Source organism: Hylobates moloch, unplaced genomic scaffold (assembly GCF_009828535.3).
Source record: "Hylobates moloch isolate HMO894 unplaced genomic scaffold, HMol_V3 SCAFFOLD_15, whole genome shotgun sequence".
In the NCBI taxonomy this organism is placed as follows: Eukaryota; Metazoa; Chordata; class Mammalia; order Primates; family Hylobatidae; genus Hylobates; species Hylobates moloch.
The window spans coordinates 54,267,084-54,282,507 of record NW_026652290.1 but is presented as its reverse complement, the minus strand read 5'-3'; the positions used below and the strand labels follow the sequence as shown (position 1 = coordinate 54,282,507).

Here is a 15,424-nt window from a genome sequence, read left to right as displayed (position 1 = left end):
GATTAGTTATGTCTTTTGCTAATGAAGAAACTGTGTGAACACCAGGCACGGTGGCTCACACCTATAATCCCAGCACTTTGGGAAGCTAAGGTGGGAAGATCGCTTGAGCCCCGGAGTTGGAGACCAGCCTGGGCAACACAGTGAGATCGCTTCTCTACAAATATTTTTAAAAATTAGCCAGGCATGGTGGCACATGCCTGTAGTCCCAGCTATTCAGGAGGCTGAGGTGGGAAGATCCCTCGAGCCTGAGAGGTCGAGGTTACAGTGAGCTGTGATCGCACCACTGCACCAGAGCCTGGACAACAGGATGAGACTCTATCTCAATTAAAAAAATAAAAAATTGTGTAGAATAGTAAGTGCTTGTGTATATACTATACATCAGCATCCTAACCTTATTATTTAACAAATGTATACCCATCACAAAGAATAATCTGTGGCCGGGGGCGGTGGCTCATGCTTGTAATCCCAGCACTTTGGGAGGCCGAGGCGGGCAGATCACGAGGTCAGGAGATCGAGACCATGGTGAAACCCCGTCTCTACTAAAAATACAAAAAATTAGCCGGGCGTTGTGGCGGGTGCCTGTAATCCCAGCTATTCGGAGAGGCTGAGGCAGGAGAATGGCGTGAGCTCGGGAGGCGGAGCTTGCAGTGAGCCAAGATTGCACCACTGCACTCCAGCCTGGGCGACAGAGCGAGACTCCGTCTCAAAAAAAAAAAAAAGAATAATCTGTTACAAGAGATGGCTGAAACTGCCTTATTAGTTGGGACCTCCTTCACTAGGTAAACCAGCTTGAACAAATGTATCCAATACTATGCCTGCAGACATCTTAAGGGATATCCATCCTCAAGACTTTTCATTTTTACTTATATTTTGCAACAAACTATAACATTTTAGATAACTGATATTACACATTTTAAAATAAATCCATTTATTGTTGACATCATTCTCACATGCCCCATCTAAGCCACTGGTAATTCCCGTTGCTATTTTCAAAACATATCCATAATTCAACTACTTCCCATCATTTTCACCGGCACTAACTACAATTACAGGCGCTGCTTTCTCTCATACCTGGATTGGCTTCCTGACTAGGCTACTTGCTTCTGCCAGTTTTAAGGTTAAGATAGGCTATACCACTACTCTGCTTGAAACCCACTTACAGCTTCCATTCCTACTCAGATAAGATAGCCCTCATAAGGACCCGTATGATCTGGCATTTTCTTTTTTCTTTTCTTTCTTTTTTTTTTTTTTTTTTTGAGATGGAGTCTCGCTCTGTCACCCAGGCTGGAGTGCAGTGGCGCAATCTCGGCTCACTGCAAGTTCCGCCTCCCCGGTTCACGCCATTCTCCTGCCTCAGCCTCCCGAGTAGCTGGGACTACAGGCGCCCACCACCACGCCCGGCTAATTTTTTGTATTTTTAGTAGAGACGGGGTTTCACTGTGTTAGCCAGGATGGTCTCGATCTCCTGACGTCGTGATCCGCCAGCCTCAGCCTCCCAAAGTGCTGGGATTACAGGCTTGAGCCACCGCGCTCGGCCATGATCTGGCATTTTCTATCTCCCCTAACATTCCTATTTATCACTCTGACCTCATTTCCTACTCCTCTACTACATTTACTCTCTTCAGGCTAACCAACCAGCATGCCCTGCCCCCAAGGGCCCCTTGCACTAGCTCTTTCTAGGGTGCTCCTCCTTCAGATAGAAGCATAGCTCTCCCTCATTGCCTTCACTTTTTTCCTCAAATGTCACTTATCAAAGGATGACTTTCCTTTATTATTCTCTATAAATATCCACCCCTTCCTCCTTACCATGCATACCCTTCATTGTTTCTCCACAGCACTTATTACCATCTAACATAATTACTTACGTAAATTCGTAAAAGGCCTATTATATGTACTACCATATCCCCAGTTTCCAGAAGAGTGACAGCCATGTAGTATGCTCTCAATATTACTGAGTGAATGTAATGTTTCTAGCATATTCTTAATTACTAGCAGTTATTTGGAAACATAAGTATTACCTAATAAATATCTCATTTTAGTCAACCTTGCCTTCAATCTAATCTTTAAGATAGGTCTGATTCTCACCTGTAATCCCAGCACTTTGGAAGGCTGAGGCAGGCGAATCGTGAGGTCAGGAAATGGAGACCATCCTGGCTAACACGGTGAAACCGTGTCTCTACTAAAAATACAAAAAATTAGCCGGGTGTGGTGGCGGGCGCCTGTAGTCCCAGCTACTCGGGAGGCTGAGGCAGGAGAATGGCGTGAACCCGGAAGGCGGAGCTTGCAGTGAGCCGAGATCGGGCCACTGCATGCCAGCCTGGGCGACAGAGCGAGACGTCCGTCTCCAAGACAGGTCTGATTCTCAATACAAGAGATTTTATTTCATACAAATTACAAGGCCAATACTATTTGGAGAGTGGGGTAGACAACAAGAATGAAAGATAAGCATGGAGCAGAAGAAAGGCAAGGCCCACATTAGTATATAGCAATTAATTGGGCTCCGTCTTGCTCTGTCATCCAGGCTGGAGTGCAGTGGCGTGATCTTGGCTCACTGCAACCTCCACCTCCTGGGTTCAAGCGATTCTCCTTCCTGAGCCTCCGGAGTCTCGAGTAGCTGAGGCTACTGGCATGTGTCACTACACCTAGCTAATTTTTGTATTTTTAGTAGAGATGTGATTTTACCATGTTGACCAGGCTGGTCTCAAACTTCTGACCTCAGGTGATCCACTCACCTCAGCTTCCCAAAGTGCTGGGATTACAGGTGTGAGCCACCATGCCTGGCCAGCTGGAGGCTTTTAAAGATGGTCTATAATTTATAGATCTGCACTCTTAGCAAATGTGAAAGCCACACAATAACAGTATAGTTATCTCAAAAGAGAACATTCATGCATTTGAGAGTAAACCACACAAAGGATATTAAGGTGTCTGGATTTGAGGGAATTAACTTTCATCAACTAACACCAGCAATGTTTTTCTAGTCTAGTGTATAGCTTTTAGTTGAGTATTTTTAAAGTGACCAAGGCCAATTCAGACTCACTATACACGTATTTTTATTTTTTTTATTGTGGAAAATTTCAAACTTATACATGGAGAATAGTAGTATATATCACCCATATGCTCACTACAAATGTTTGAACTTAATAACTGTACCTTGAATACTCCTCAAAATAATCCTGCAGTATAAACTTTAGGGAAGTTTGTCTCAGAATATGATTCCAAAGTATTGGTGACAAGAAATCAAATACTGGTATTCTCTAACTTAACATGGAGATGCCACTCAGATGTAGCAAATGAAGGAATTTCCAGTGAGCCATTTAGGTATGCGGGTGACAAAAATTCAGACTCTATTTTATCCTCAAGAAAGAGTAAAATCTTAATTCACTGCTTGAAATTCTACCAGATATTTTTTTTTTTTTGAGATGGAGCCTCCCTCCTGTTGCAAGGGCTGGAGTGCAATGGCGCAACCTCGGCTCACTGCAACCTCCACCTCCCGGGTTCAAGCGATTCTCCTTCCTCAGCCTCCCGAGTAGCTGGGATTACAGGCATGTGGGCTGGGCGCGGTGGCTCACACCTGTAATCCCAGCACTTTGGGAGGCTGAGACAGGTGGATCACCTGCAGTCAGTAGTTCGAGACCATCCCAGCTAACACGGTGAAACCCCGTCTCTACTAAAAATACAAAAAATTAGCTGGGCGAGGTGGCAGGCGCCTGTAGTCCCAGCTACAAGGGAGGCTGAGGCAGGAGAATAGCGTGAACCGCAGGGGGCAGAGCCTGCAGTGAGCCGAGATCGCACCACTGCACTCCAATCTGGGTGACAGCGAGACTCCGTCTCAAAAAAAAAAAAAAAATACAGGCATGCGCCACCATGCTCAGTTAATTTTTGTATTTTTAGTAGAGACAGGGTTTCGCCATGTTGGCCAGACTGGTCTTGAACTCCTGTCCTCAGGTGATCCACCCTCCTCAGCCTCCCAAAGTGTTAGGATTACAGGTGTGAGCCACTGTGCCCAGCCAATTATACCAGTTTCTTAAACAAATTTACTCATAACTTACCATGGACCACACTAAGAACATATATTAAGAGGCTCTGAGTTTTTAATGTGCTAAGAACTGTGCTAAGAACATATATTAAAAGCCTCTGACTTCCAGGGTCATTAAAGCAAAAATCTTACATTAAAATTAAAAACGCTACTAGGAAAACTTAGGGATTAGTACCCTCATGTTTGGTAAAGGTTTGCCTGACTAGAAAAATGGGAGTTTGGGTTGAGGGAGGTAGAAACAAGAGAAGACTTTTACAGTATGACTACTTTGAGGAAGAGTCTCTTGGATGGGGTGTTTTAGTGAGAGATACAAGGCAAAATAAGTCATAAATGTAATAGTTAAAAGTTGAGGACAGGCCAGGCTCAGTGGCTCACACCTGTAATCCCAGCACTCTGGGAGGCCGAGGTAGGCGGATCACCTGAGGTTAGGAGTTTGAGACCAGCTTGGCCAACATGGTGAAACCCCATCTCTACTAAAAATACAAAAATTAGCCGGGCATGGTGGTGCCCGCATGTAATGCCAGCTACTTGGGAGGGTGAGACAGGAGAATCGTTTGAACCCAGGAGGTGGAGGTTGCAGTGAGCCGAGATCGCACCACTGCACTCTAGCCTTACAGCCTGGGTGACAAAGTGAGACTCCATCTCAAAAAATTACAAAGTAAAAACAAAATTAAAAAGTTAAAAAGTTAAGTGGTCAGATACTTCTGGCAGTTTTTAAAATCAAACATTTTCAAACTAATACGGAGAATATTAAGTCTACATTATAAAACACCAGCCGTGCCTTAACCCAAAATGCTGATGACTGTCATAGCTAAGAGGCAAGCGGGAAGAGATTCCACCAACACCGTGAGGCTAGTAGTTTTTTAGGGAGTATTCATCTACAGATACTATCTTTCCTAAAACAAAGGTCGCGCACTAATTGCTACGTCCTACTGAAAAGATACTTTCTGAGCCTCAGGAATAGAGAAAAGAAATTTCAAGGTTACTAACAGATTAACTGACAATCTATTAAGAAAACAAGTGTAACCACATTTCCAATATAGATAAAAAATAGCAACTTAAAAGTGGAAAAATTTTGGAGGTAAAAAAAAACAATTACATAGTACTTCAGAGCAACTTTATTAGAGAGCTGCAAAGAGAAACCTAAAATTGCATTTTTAATGCATGGAGCTCTCAAACTGCATTCCAAGAATATAAACAAAAAGCTATGTCAAGAACTCATTGAGCTTTTCTTCTTCCGAGAAATGCCAACAAAGGCAGGATCAACTCATCCGATAATACTTCGAAAAACAAAGAACGCAGTGGGGGAAGCCACACGACAAAGAACATATCCACGCTCCGATAATTTAACGCTAACTCTAAAAATTATCTGTAAATATGTTAGGGCATTTACAGCCCGCTCGTTCAACACCATGTCAATCAAAACAGTAGCAAACGACTATAAAAATAATACTAAATCCATTTCCCCTCAATTGATATATTCCTTCTGGGTGAGATTTCCAAATCCTTGGGGTATCTGGTTAGGCTTTTTGGTCGGTGGGTGCTACAGAAGGAAAACCAGAGGTTAAAGAAAAATGCTTGGCTTTTTTCCAATTGGCAACTGCAAGAATAAAGTTTACTGCACTGAAAATGAGTACAAGTAGCCTCGAGGGGGGAAAAAATCTAATCACCGAGAAGAAAATGAAAGGAAGAATTTCAGTAGGAAATCAAAAGTAAAATTAAAGGGAGACGGCTGTAAAGATAAGAAAAGGTTAATCAAAAAGGGGGAGAAGCGGGAAAAGGAAAAAAAAAAAGGAAAAAAAGCATAGGACAAAAGGAAGGTTCGATGAGTTCTAAAAAGAGGTCTGAATTGAAGTCTTTTCTCCAGGTCTAAGACCACAGAGGGCCCGTGGCGAGAGCAAAAGTCATGCAATGGTGTTGCTAAAGTGAAGGGATTAATTGAGAGGGTTGAGCCCCATCTCTCTTCACCTGGTCCTCTCACAGATTGGGTCTTGGTTCTAAGCATCCAAGTGCATGCTAAGGAAACAAAAACCACGACATCGAGGCGTCCACGGAGAACAATAGGCTGGGAGCGGCGCAGGGCCGAGGCCTTCCCTCCGGGACGACCACCATCCCGCCTCCCTCATCGCTGCCCCAGACTCACAGAGTCTTGGGCATCTCGTCCTCCATGGCTGCTGCTGTCGCGGCGGCGCCTCCGGGTCCAGCTCCCTGCCCTTCACTACCTCCCAAATCGTTTAAGCGGTTATGGCTACGGGATAGTGGGGTTTCTCGGCTGACCAGAGGTTACTCCGCCTCCTTCTCCGGCGGCAATTACACTAAACCGCCCGGCCCAGCGGGAACAATGAAGCCCCGATACAAGATGGCGGCGAGCCGGGAGCCTAGGAGCAGCCAGCAAAGTTACCCGGGCCGCGCAGGCGCAGCATAACCTTGCACTCTCAACCTCCGGGCCGCTCGGCTACACCTTAATCCATAGGTTCACTTGTTGCGCAGCCGCTCTTCCACCCGACACGAGGGACGTCTCAGACTGCGCAGGCGCAAGGATTAACTACTTCACGACTTGCGTGAACTTTTTTGTCTTCTGGCTGCGGATTCGAGTGTTTCGACCGCGAATTATAAGGGAGTGGAAACCTTCAGGGACGGTAAAAAGCCTAAATCTTTCCTCTTTTGGAAAGATATATAAAGATTCTTCAAGCTATCTGGTTTTTGGAGAGCGAGAAGCAAAACGCTCGTGCGCCGCCCGGGAATCGAACCCGGGTCGCAAGAATGGGAATCTTGCATGATACCACTACACCAGCGGCGCTGTTAACACGTGTAGCCGCCAGAGTATTTTAGGAGGAAATGGAAGCAGACGTTCGCTTTCATGTGAAAAGAATTGTCATGTATTATTTATTCATTTAAAAGTAAAAGTTTATTGACAGTCTATAATCTTCTGTTTTCCAATAACATAAATAATTTATCTTCTCTCATCCCAAACATGAGAATGGATGTTTCAACTTTCTCTGTACAGAAAAAAAATTTCGATTTAAAATGTTTACTTAAGAAAAAAGAAAAAAAGTTTTACTTAAAAAAGTAAGGATTTTATTAAGAATTTGCCTCGGTGCTAGTCAAATTTTTGAGCCCGGGGAGGATATTTCCAGATGCCAGATTTTTATTTATATTTGCATTTCTTTCGTGTATTGATTGCACATTGGAAAGCATTTAAGAAATAGCTGTTTAGGTCGGGGGAGTGGCTCACGCCTGTTATCCCAGCACTTTGGAAGGCTGAGGCGGGTGGATCACCTGAAATCAGGAGTTCGAGACCAGCCTGACCAACATGGCGAAACCCTGTCTCTACTAAAAATACAAAAATTAGCCGGGCGTGGTTGTGGGGGCCCGTAATCCCAACTACTCAGGAAGCTGAGGCAGGAGAATGGCTTGAATCTGGGAGGCGGAGATTGCAGTGAGCCGAGATCTTGCCATTGCACTCCAGCCTAGGCAACAGAGCGAGGATCCATCTCAAAAAACAAATAAACAAACAAACAAACAGCTATTTAATGCAAATTGGTCACAAGAATCTTAAAAGTAAACAAGTCAAAAGATACATAAACTTCAGTCCAACTTTAGGAGGCAGAGAAATTAGAGCTCTGAAATGTGATTCAGTATACTCTGTATGCATTTCATATTGCTTATTATATATGTATCACTAAAGTAATCCTATGTCTAGGAATCTATCCTACAGAAATAAAAGAATTAATTTATAAAGATTTATGTGCCAAGATACAACTGCAGCATTGTTTATAGTAGAAAAAAATGGAGTAACTCGAATATCCATCAATGCCACTTATGGTAATTTATTCAACTTACACCGAATACATGTGGAACTTTTTCTTTTTCTTTCTTTTTTTTTGAGACAGCCTTGCTCTGTCTCCCAGGCTGGAGTGCAGTGACACAACCTTGGCTCATTGCAACCTCTGCCTCCTAGGTTCAAGCGATTCTCCTGCCTCAGCCTCTCTAGTAGCTGGGATTACAGACGTGCGCCACCACCTAAATTAGCCTAACTAATTTTTGTATTTTAGTAGATACAGGTTTTTTTGGCCAGGCTGGTCTTGAACTCCTGACCTCAGATGATCCGCCTGCCTCAGCCTCCCAAAGTGCTGAGATAACAGGCGTGAGCCGCTGCTCCCGGCCGGAAGATTCATTTTATGGACTATTTTGCAGTTATTGAAAAGCTATTAATCAGATCTGTAGTGTTGAACTGGAAAATATCTATGATCTAAGTTTATTTAAGTTGTAGAAATTTTTCTTTTCAAGCTCCGCCTCCCGGGTTCATGCCATTTTTCTGCCTCAGCCTCCCGAGTAGCTGGGACCACAGGTGCCCGCCACCACGCCCAGCTAATTTTTTGTTCACCATGTTAGCCAGGATGGTCTCAATCTCCTGACCTCGTGACCCATCCGCCTCAGCCTCCCAAAGTGCTGGGATTACAGGCGTGAGCCACTGCGCCCGGCCGAAATATTCTTTAAACAGAATAATTTACATATCGAAAAACGTGATGTCGGCCGAGCGGGGCGGCTCACGCCTGTAATCCCAGTCTTTGGGAGACCGAGGCAGGCAGATCACTTGAGCTCAGGAGTTCAAGACCAGCCTGGCCAACATGGAGAAACCCCGTCTCTACTTTAAAATACAAAAATTAGCCAAATGTGGTGTCACATGTCTGTAATCCCAGCTACTCGGGAGGCTGAGGTAGGAGGAGAATCACTTGAACCCGGGAGTTGGAGGTTGCAGTGATCCCCTGGGCCACAAAGCAAGACTCCTCAAAAACAAAACAAAACACCAAAAAAACAAAAACGTGATGTCCTCTTTAAAGTAGTTTCTTCAGACTGGATACATTCTGGATTTTCATTTTTGGGATTGTCTTTAGAGTCTCTGGCACATTCTTCAGATTATTTTCAAAGATATCAAGTACTAGTCTTTTGATGGTGAATAAAACAAATGTTAATGGGGATGGTATTTTTAAAACACCTTTTTGGGACATCCATATAAAGTGTTTTTCAGTTTAATGGTTTTTAGTTTATTCACAGAAGTGTGTGTGCAAAAATCACCACAATCAATTTTATAACATTTTCTTCACCTCAAAAAGGAAACCCTTAGCAATTAGCAGACACTCGCTGTCCCTCATCCCATTCCATGTCCCAGCCACCAGTCTTTCTGCCCCTATAGATATGCCTATTCTAGACATTTCATATAAATGGAAGCATGTAATATATGGTTTCTTGTAACTGACTTATTTCACTTAACATTATGCTTTTCAGGGTCATCCATGTTGTAACATGTATCAGTACTTCATTCCTTTTTATTCCCAAATAAAACTCCATTATATGGATATTGCACAAGTACTTTTTTTTAAGTAGAGTAGTTTTTAAGTTACAAAAGTACAACGTGCTTAGTGTTACAAACGAAATGAAATGGATACATAAGGAAAATATTAAAAATGTATCTTCTTCCCCCTCTTGAGGTAAGTAATATTAATAGATTCATTTGTAATGTTCCACATTTTACTCTATACAGATGCACATGTATACACTTGGGATTTTTAGTGTTTTTTTTTTTTTTTTTTACAGAATGTCACCCAGAGTGACAGTGTCTCGGCTCACTGTGAACTCTGTCTCCTGGGCTCAAGTGATTCTTGTGCCTCAGCCTCCAGAGTAGTTGGGATTACAGGTGTGAGCCACCACACCTGGCTAGTTTTTTTTTTTTTATTTCGCTTTTGTTGCCCAGGCTGGAGTGCAATGGCATGATCTCGGCTCACAGCCACCTCCACCTCCCGGGTTCAAGCGATTATCCTACCTCAGCCTCCCGAGTAGGTGGGATTACAGGCATGTGCCGCCCAGCCCAGCTAATTTTGTATTTTTAGTAGAGACGGGGTTTCTCCGTGTTGGTCAGGCTGGTCTTGAATTCCCGACCTCAAATGATCTGCCTGCCTCGGCCTCCCAAAGTGCTGGGATTACAGGCGTGAGCCACCATGCCCGGCCTAATTTTTTTTTATTTTTAGTAGAGATGGGATTTCACCATGATGGCCAGGCTGGTTTCAAACTCCTGACCTCAAATGATCCACCCGCCTGATCTCAGCTCACTGCAACCTCTGCCTCCCAGGTTCAAGCGATTTTCCTGCCTCAACCCGCCTAGTAGCTGGGATTACAGGTGTGGGCCAGCACATCCCGCTAATTTTTGCATTTTTTAATAGAGACGGGGTGTCACCATGTTGGACTGTCTGGTCTCAAACTCCTGACCTCAAGTGATCCGCCCACCTTGGACTCCCAAAATGCTGGGATTACAGGTGTGAGCCACTGCGCCGGGCTTTTTTTTTTTTTTTTTTGAGACAGGGTCTCGCTCTGTTGCCCAGGCTGGAGTGCAGTGGCAGTGATGTCAGCTCACTGCAGCCGCTGCCTCCCAGGCTCAGGTGTTTCTGCTACCTTAGCCTCCTGAGTAGCTGGGACTACAGGTGCGTGCCACCATGCCTGGCTAATTTTTTTTTTGTTTTGTTTTTGAGATAGAGTTTCACTCTTGTTGCCCAGGCTGGAGTGCAATGGCTCGATCTCAGCTCACTGCAACCTCCACCTCCTGGGTTCAAGCAATTCTCCTGCCTCAGCCTCCTGAGTTGCTGGGATTACAAGTGCCTGCCACCACGCCTGGCCAATTTTTGTGTTTTTAGTAGAGATGGGGTTTCACCATATTGACCAGGCTGGTCTCGAATTCCTGACCTCAGGTCATCCGCCTGCCTCGGCCTCCCAAAGTGCTGGGATTACAGGCATGAGCCACCGTGCTCAGCCCACACCCGGCTAATTTTTGTATTCTTTGTAGAGACAGAGGTCTCACTTTGTTGCCCAGATTGGTCTCAAATTGCTGGGCTCAAGCGATGCACCAGCCTCGGCCTCCCAAAGTGCTGGAATTACAGGTGTGAGCCACTGCGCCCAGTCCTGGACTAATAGTTTTTTAATAGTTGCAAAATCGTCCATAAAATGAAAGTTCCACAATGTATTGGATGGTAAATTGAATAAATTACCATAATTGGCACTGATGGATATTCAGGTTACTACTTTTCAAAAATCTATTGTATTACAAATAATGTTGCAGTTGTATCCTGGTACATATATCTTTTTTTTCTTTTTTTTTTGGAGGTTGGGGGGCAGAGTCTTGCTCTGTGCCCAGGCTGGAATGCAGTACCACAATCACTGCTCACCTCAGCCTCTACCTCCCGGGCTCAGGTGATCCTCCTGCCTCAGCCTCCTGAGTAGCTGGGACTATAGGTGCACACCACCATGCCAGGCTAACTTTTTTGTATTTTTTCATAGAGATGGGGTTTCGCCATTTTGCTCAGGCTGGTCTCGAACCCTGGGCTCAAACCGTCCGCCTGCCCTAGCCTCCCAAAGTGCCGGGATTACAGGTGTGAGCCACTGAGCCCAGCCTCTTCCTCCAAGTTTAACTTTGTTTTGTATCCATCCTATTTTCCTCTCATCTATATTGTTCTTCATGTTCATGTGCTAGTTATTCTTTTTTGTTTGGGTGAAGTATTGTAATTACAGAAATGAGATTTTTTTTTTAAATGAAAGGCCTCACATATTTATTACTGAACCCAGCCAACCAATGCGTTCATAACAGATTCGGAGAGGAAAACATGTCGTACTCTCCAGATAGTGGTGACATTTTCAGCTTGATATGATAACGTGATCATGACCTTTAGACAGCATAAATATGTATGCCATCTCATGTACAATTCCTTACAGACCCAGCTTGGTTCTTCTCCAATGTCTCCTTTTGGAGTTGTACCTGATTTTATTTCCAGTTTTCATCTGAATCCACTGGGGAATGGGATGATTTTGCTTTTTTTTCTTGGCCAGGAATCACTTAATCGTGAAAGTTTTGTGAGAAGACATGGTGAGGCGGAGTCAAGAACACCCCACGATGGTGGAGAAAGGAAAAGAGGCATGAGATCATTTTATACCCATCATGCAACCACAAGCTTTTCTCAACTGATAATACTAGGACATTAGTTATAGACCCATTTTTTGTTTTGAGACGGAGTCTCACTCTGTCGCCCAGGTTGGAGTGCAGTGGTGTAATCTTGGCTCACTGCAACCTCTGCCTCCTGGGTTCAAGCAATTCTGTCTCAGCCTCCTAAGTAGCTGGGATTACAGGTGTGCACTACCACGCCTGGCTAATTTTTATATTTTTAGTAGAGACAGGGTTTCACCATGTTGACCAGCCTGGTCTCGAATTCCTGACCTCAGGTGATCTGCCTGCTTCGGCCTCCCAAAGTGCTGGGATTACAGGCATGAGCCACTGCGCCAAGCTCCAACATTCTTTTTTTGTATTTTTTATTTTTTGAGACCAGCCTGTCAGGTTGGAGTGCAGCGGTGCGATCTCAGCTCACTGCAACCTTGGCCTCCCAAGTTCAAGTGATTCTCCTGCCTCAACCTCCCAAGCAGGTGGGATTACAGGCATGCATCACCACGCCCAGCTAATTTTTGTATTCTTAGTAGAGGCGGGGTTTTGCTATGTTGCCCAGGCTGGTCTCGAACTCCTGACCTCAGATATTCCACCTGCCTGGGTCTCCCAGAGTGCTGGGATTACAGGCGTGAGGCACCATGCCTGGCTTCTTTTTAATGCATGCATAATATTCTACTGTATGGTATGTTGGGCAGAAAAAAAGAGTTTTCCTCTACCCTTCTGAGTTTTTGGTTGTGATAGACCCCTATAACAAAAGACAGATTAACAAGAAGAAAACAAATGGGACCAGGCATGGTGGCTCACGCCTGTAATCCCAACACTTTGGGAGCCCAGGAGTTCCAGACCAGTCTGGGCAATATGGCAAAAAACCGTCTCTACAAAAAATGTAAAAATTAGCTGGGCATGGTAGTGGATGCCTGTGGTCCCAGCTACTCTACTCTGGTGGCTGAGATGGGTGGATCGCTTGAGCCCAGGAGTGGGAGGTTGCAGTGAGCCGTGATAGTGCCATTGCACTTCAGCCTGGGTGACAGAGGGAAGCCATCTCAAAATAAATAAATAAAAGAAAGAAAGAAAAAAAAGAAAAACAGAAATTTAAAAACATGTACGTCACGTATTCAAAAGAGAGACCAGGGAAATGAGCAAATCTCCAAGAGGTGGCTTTGAATTCAGGATTATACAGTATCTTCAAAAAAGAACAGTATATGTTCAGAGAAGTGTTAAGAGAGCCAGGCGTGGTGACTCACGCCTGTAATTCCAGCACTTTGGGAGGCCGAGGTTGGCTGATCACCTGAGGTCGGGAGTTTGAGACCAGCCTAACCAATATGGAGAAACCCCATCTCTGCTAAAAATACAAAATTAGCTGGGTATGGTGGCGCTTGCCTGTAATTCCAGCTACTCAGGAGGCTGAGGCAGATGAATTGCTTGAACCCGAGAGGCGGACGTTGTCGTGGGACTGCGCCATTGCACTCCAGCCTGGGCAACAAGAGCGAAATTTTGTCTCAAAAAAAAAAAAAAAAAAAGAAAAGAAAAGAAAAAGAAAAGAGAAGTGTGAAGAGAAGGAAAATGATTTTGAGTCTCTAGGGGTGCCAAATTATGGGAAGGCAAATAAGCGATAGAAAAAGGCTCATTAATGAAGTTTGTCATGTAGACTCCTGGCTGATAAAGGTTTGTCAAAAGACAAAATTACAACTAATTTAGTTTAAAGAGCATAATTGGCTTTTAGTTGCGATTGTAGAATTGCGCAACACCTCATTTTATAAAATCGAATGAGTATTCCTATGAGTTGAGTGGAGGAGATTGGCTTTCAGAAAGGGCTGAAGAAAGCAGAAACAGAAAAGTGAATTGGTTGTTTTGAGGTTACTTTACTTGTGAAGTTTAAAGCAGAGGGTATTTCCTTATCATGCCACTTAAAACTGGTCTGTTGGGAATTTGGCTATTATTTTTCTTTCTCCTGATTTCTTAGAAAGTTAGATCGACAACTTAGTTTTGACCTTGTGATGTGGAACATGAGTGACTTGAGTGACTCCATTTTGATTTAGTCTGTTGGGCCTAGTCTAGTGCAGGAGCTCAGTCCAAACCAATGGCTTCCTATAAATTTTATTTAACAAGTGTAAAATTGTCTTCAGTGATTAACCTTTGTCTTTCCAGGCAGTGTGGGAAGAGGGATACCTTTGCCTTTTAAAATTTATGTCCTGCTTTACTTCAGACATTACACTAAATAGGAGTGTTGAGTATAAAAATGAATTCACAATTAAAGTTGTTAGATAAATTATTTATATATAACTTTAAAATGAGATTTTTTTGAAGCTTTGTAATTACATTGAAAGTATATTTGTTTCCTTGAAAACAATTTTTTGAAAAGTGAATAATAATGTAATACAGCTTTCAAATTACTTTATGCTGTTACTTTATTTCTATTGTATTCACATGTGAAAGTATGTGATCAGTTGTTGCTGTATCAGAGATATTAGAGATTCTTTATTAGTTGGGCATTCTTTATGACCTTTTCTATAAAAGAGTAAGGACATTAAAATGTAAGATGCATGATGAAAATATAAGTAGAGAGGCTCATTGTAGTTAACCTATATTAAGTAATGTTTAGGGTAGGTGTTCAGAGTAATACTTTTCTACATTATACTGACAGAAAGAAATTATAAATTATAGTTAAAGTATATCAAATTATTATATCATTTTACTAATTTTACTTTTATGTAATAAAATGCAATATATTTAAAAATTGTTAAAAAAATAAAATTTATGTCCTGCTTTTAGGCAAATGGAGGAAAGCGGAGAACTTTCCACCCGCGTATCTACATCTTCTCAATTGTCTTCGGCTTGAAATAATCCTTAGGCTAAAGAGGCGTATTTTGGGGTGACACATTCTGGTGTCCTTACAGGTACACTACTTTTATTCATGTCTGTTACTATTATTACACCCCCTTCACCTTGGGCCACCCCATCCTCAGTCTCCCTCATTTTTCTTTTCAATTAGCACCATTTACCCATTCACGGAGAACCTGACAGTTCTCGCAACAGGGTGATCACCCAGTAAGTACTGTTGACCCTTTGGTCTGTTTCTGGCAGCGATTAGCTGTGTGCATTGTTTGAGAGGAGCGACGGAGGGAACAGAAGAGGGTACTAGTGAAGAACTAAGGTGCTTCACCCAAATAGATAGGGAGGGAGGAGGAGAGCTGAGGCGAGCCTCAGCTTCTGCCTTCGATGTCTTCTGAAGGAGGGTGGGCTTCGAGGAGGCAGGATGTGCTTAGGGCACTGAGTGGCCCAGAGTAGGGAGCTCCTGCAGGGTTGAGGGGACTGGCGGGGCGAGGTCGGGGCGGGGCTCGCAGGGGCTGGGCGGCCTGGGGGCGGGGCTGGGCGGAGCGCGCAGCCGCGCAGCGGTGGGAGGA

General features: G+C 43.8%; 1 protein-coding gene, 1 non-coding gene and 1 pseudogene across 14 annotated transcripts in view; all 3 read right to left on the bottom strand.

Annotated features, from left to right (window-relative positions):
* The window catches only part of TIA1 (TIA1 cytotoxic granule associated RNA binding protein), a 38,889-nt gene extending 32,455 nt beyond the window's left edge, over positions 1–6,434 (bottom strand). For all 13 annotated transcript variants that reach the window (XR_004252471.2, XR_009210123.1, XM_058429061.1 and 10 more), the window contains exon 1: positions 6,180–6,434. Coding sequence is in view for 11 of the 13 variants with exons in the window: in XM_058429061.1 (XP_058285044.1) it covers positions 6,180–6,205 (26 nt within the window). In the remaining 2 variants the exon portion in view is untranslated. The remainder of the gene's footprint in view (positions 1–6,179) is intronic.
* Positions 6,435–6,765: 331 nt separating this feature from the next.
* Positions 6,766–6,836, bottom strand: TRNAG-CCC (transfer RNA glycine (anticodon CCC)). The gene has a single exon. It is a non-coding gene; the product is annotated as a tRNA-Gly (tRNA).
* Positions 6,837–11,790: 4,954 nt separating this feature from the next.
* Positions 11,791–11,947, bottom strand: LOC116483987 (large ribosomal subunit protein eL39-like; annotated as a pseudogene).
* Between the last annotated feature and the right edge of the window lie 3,477 nt (positions 11,948–15,424).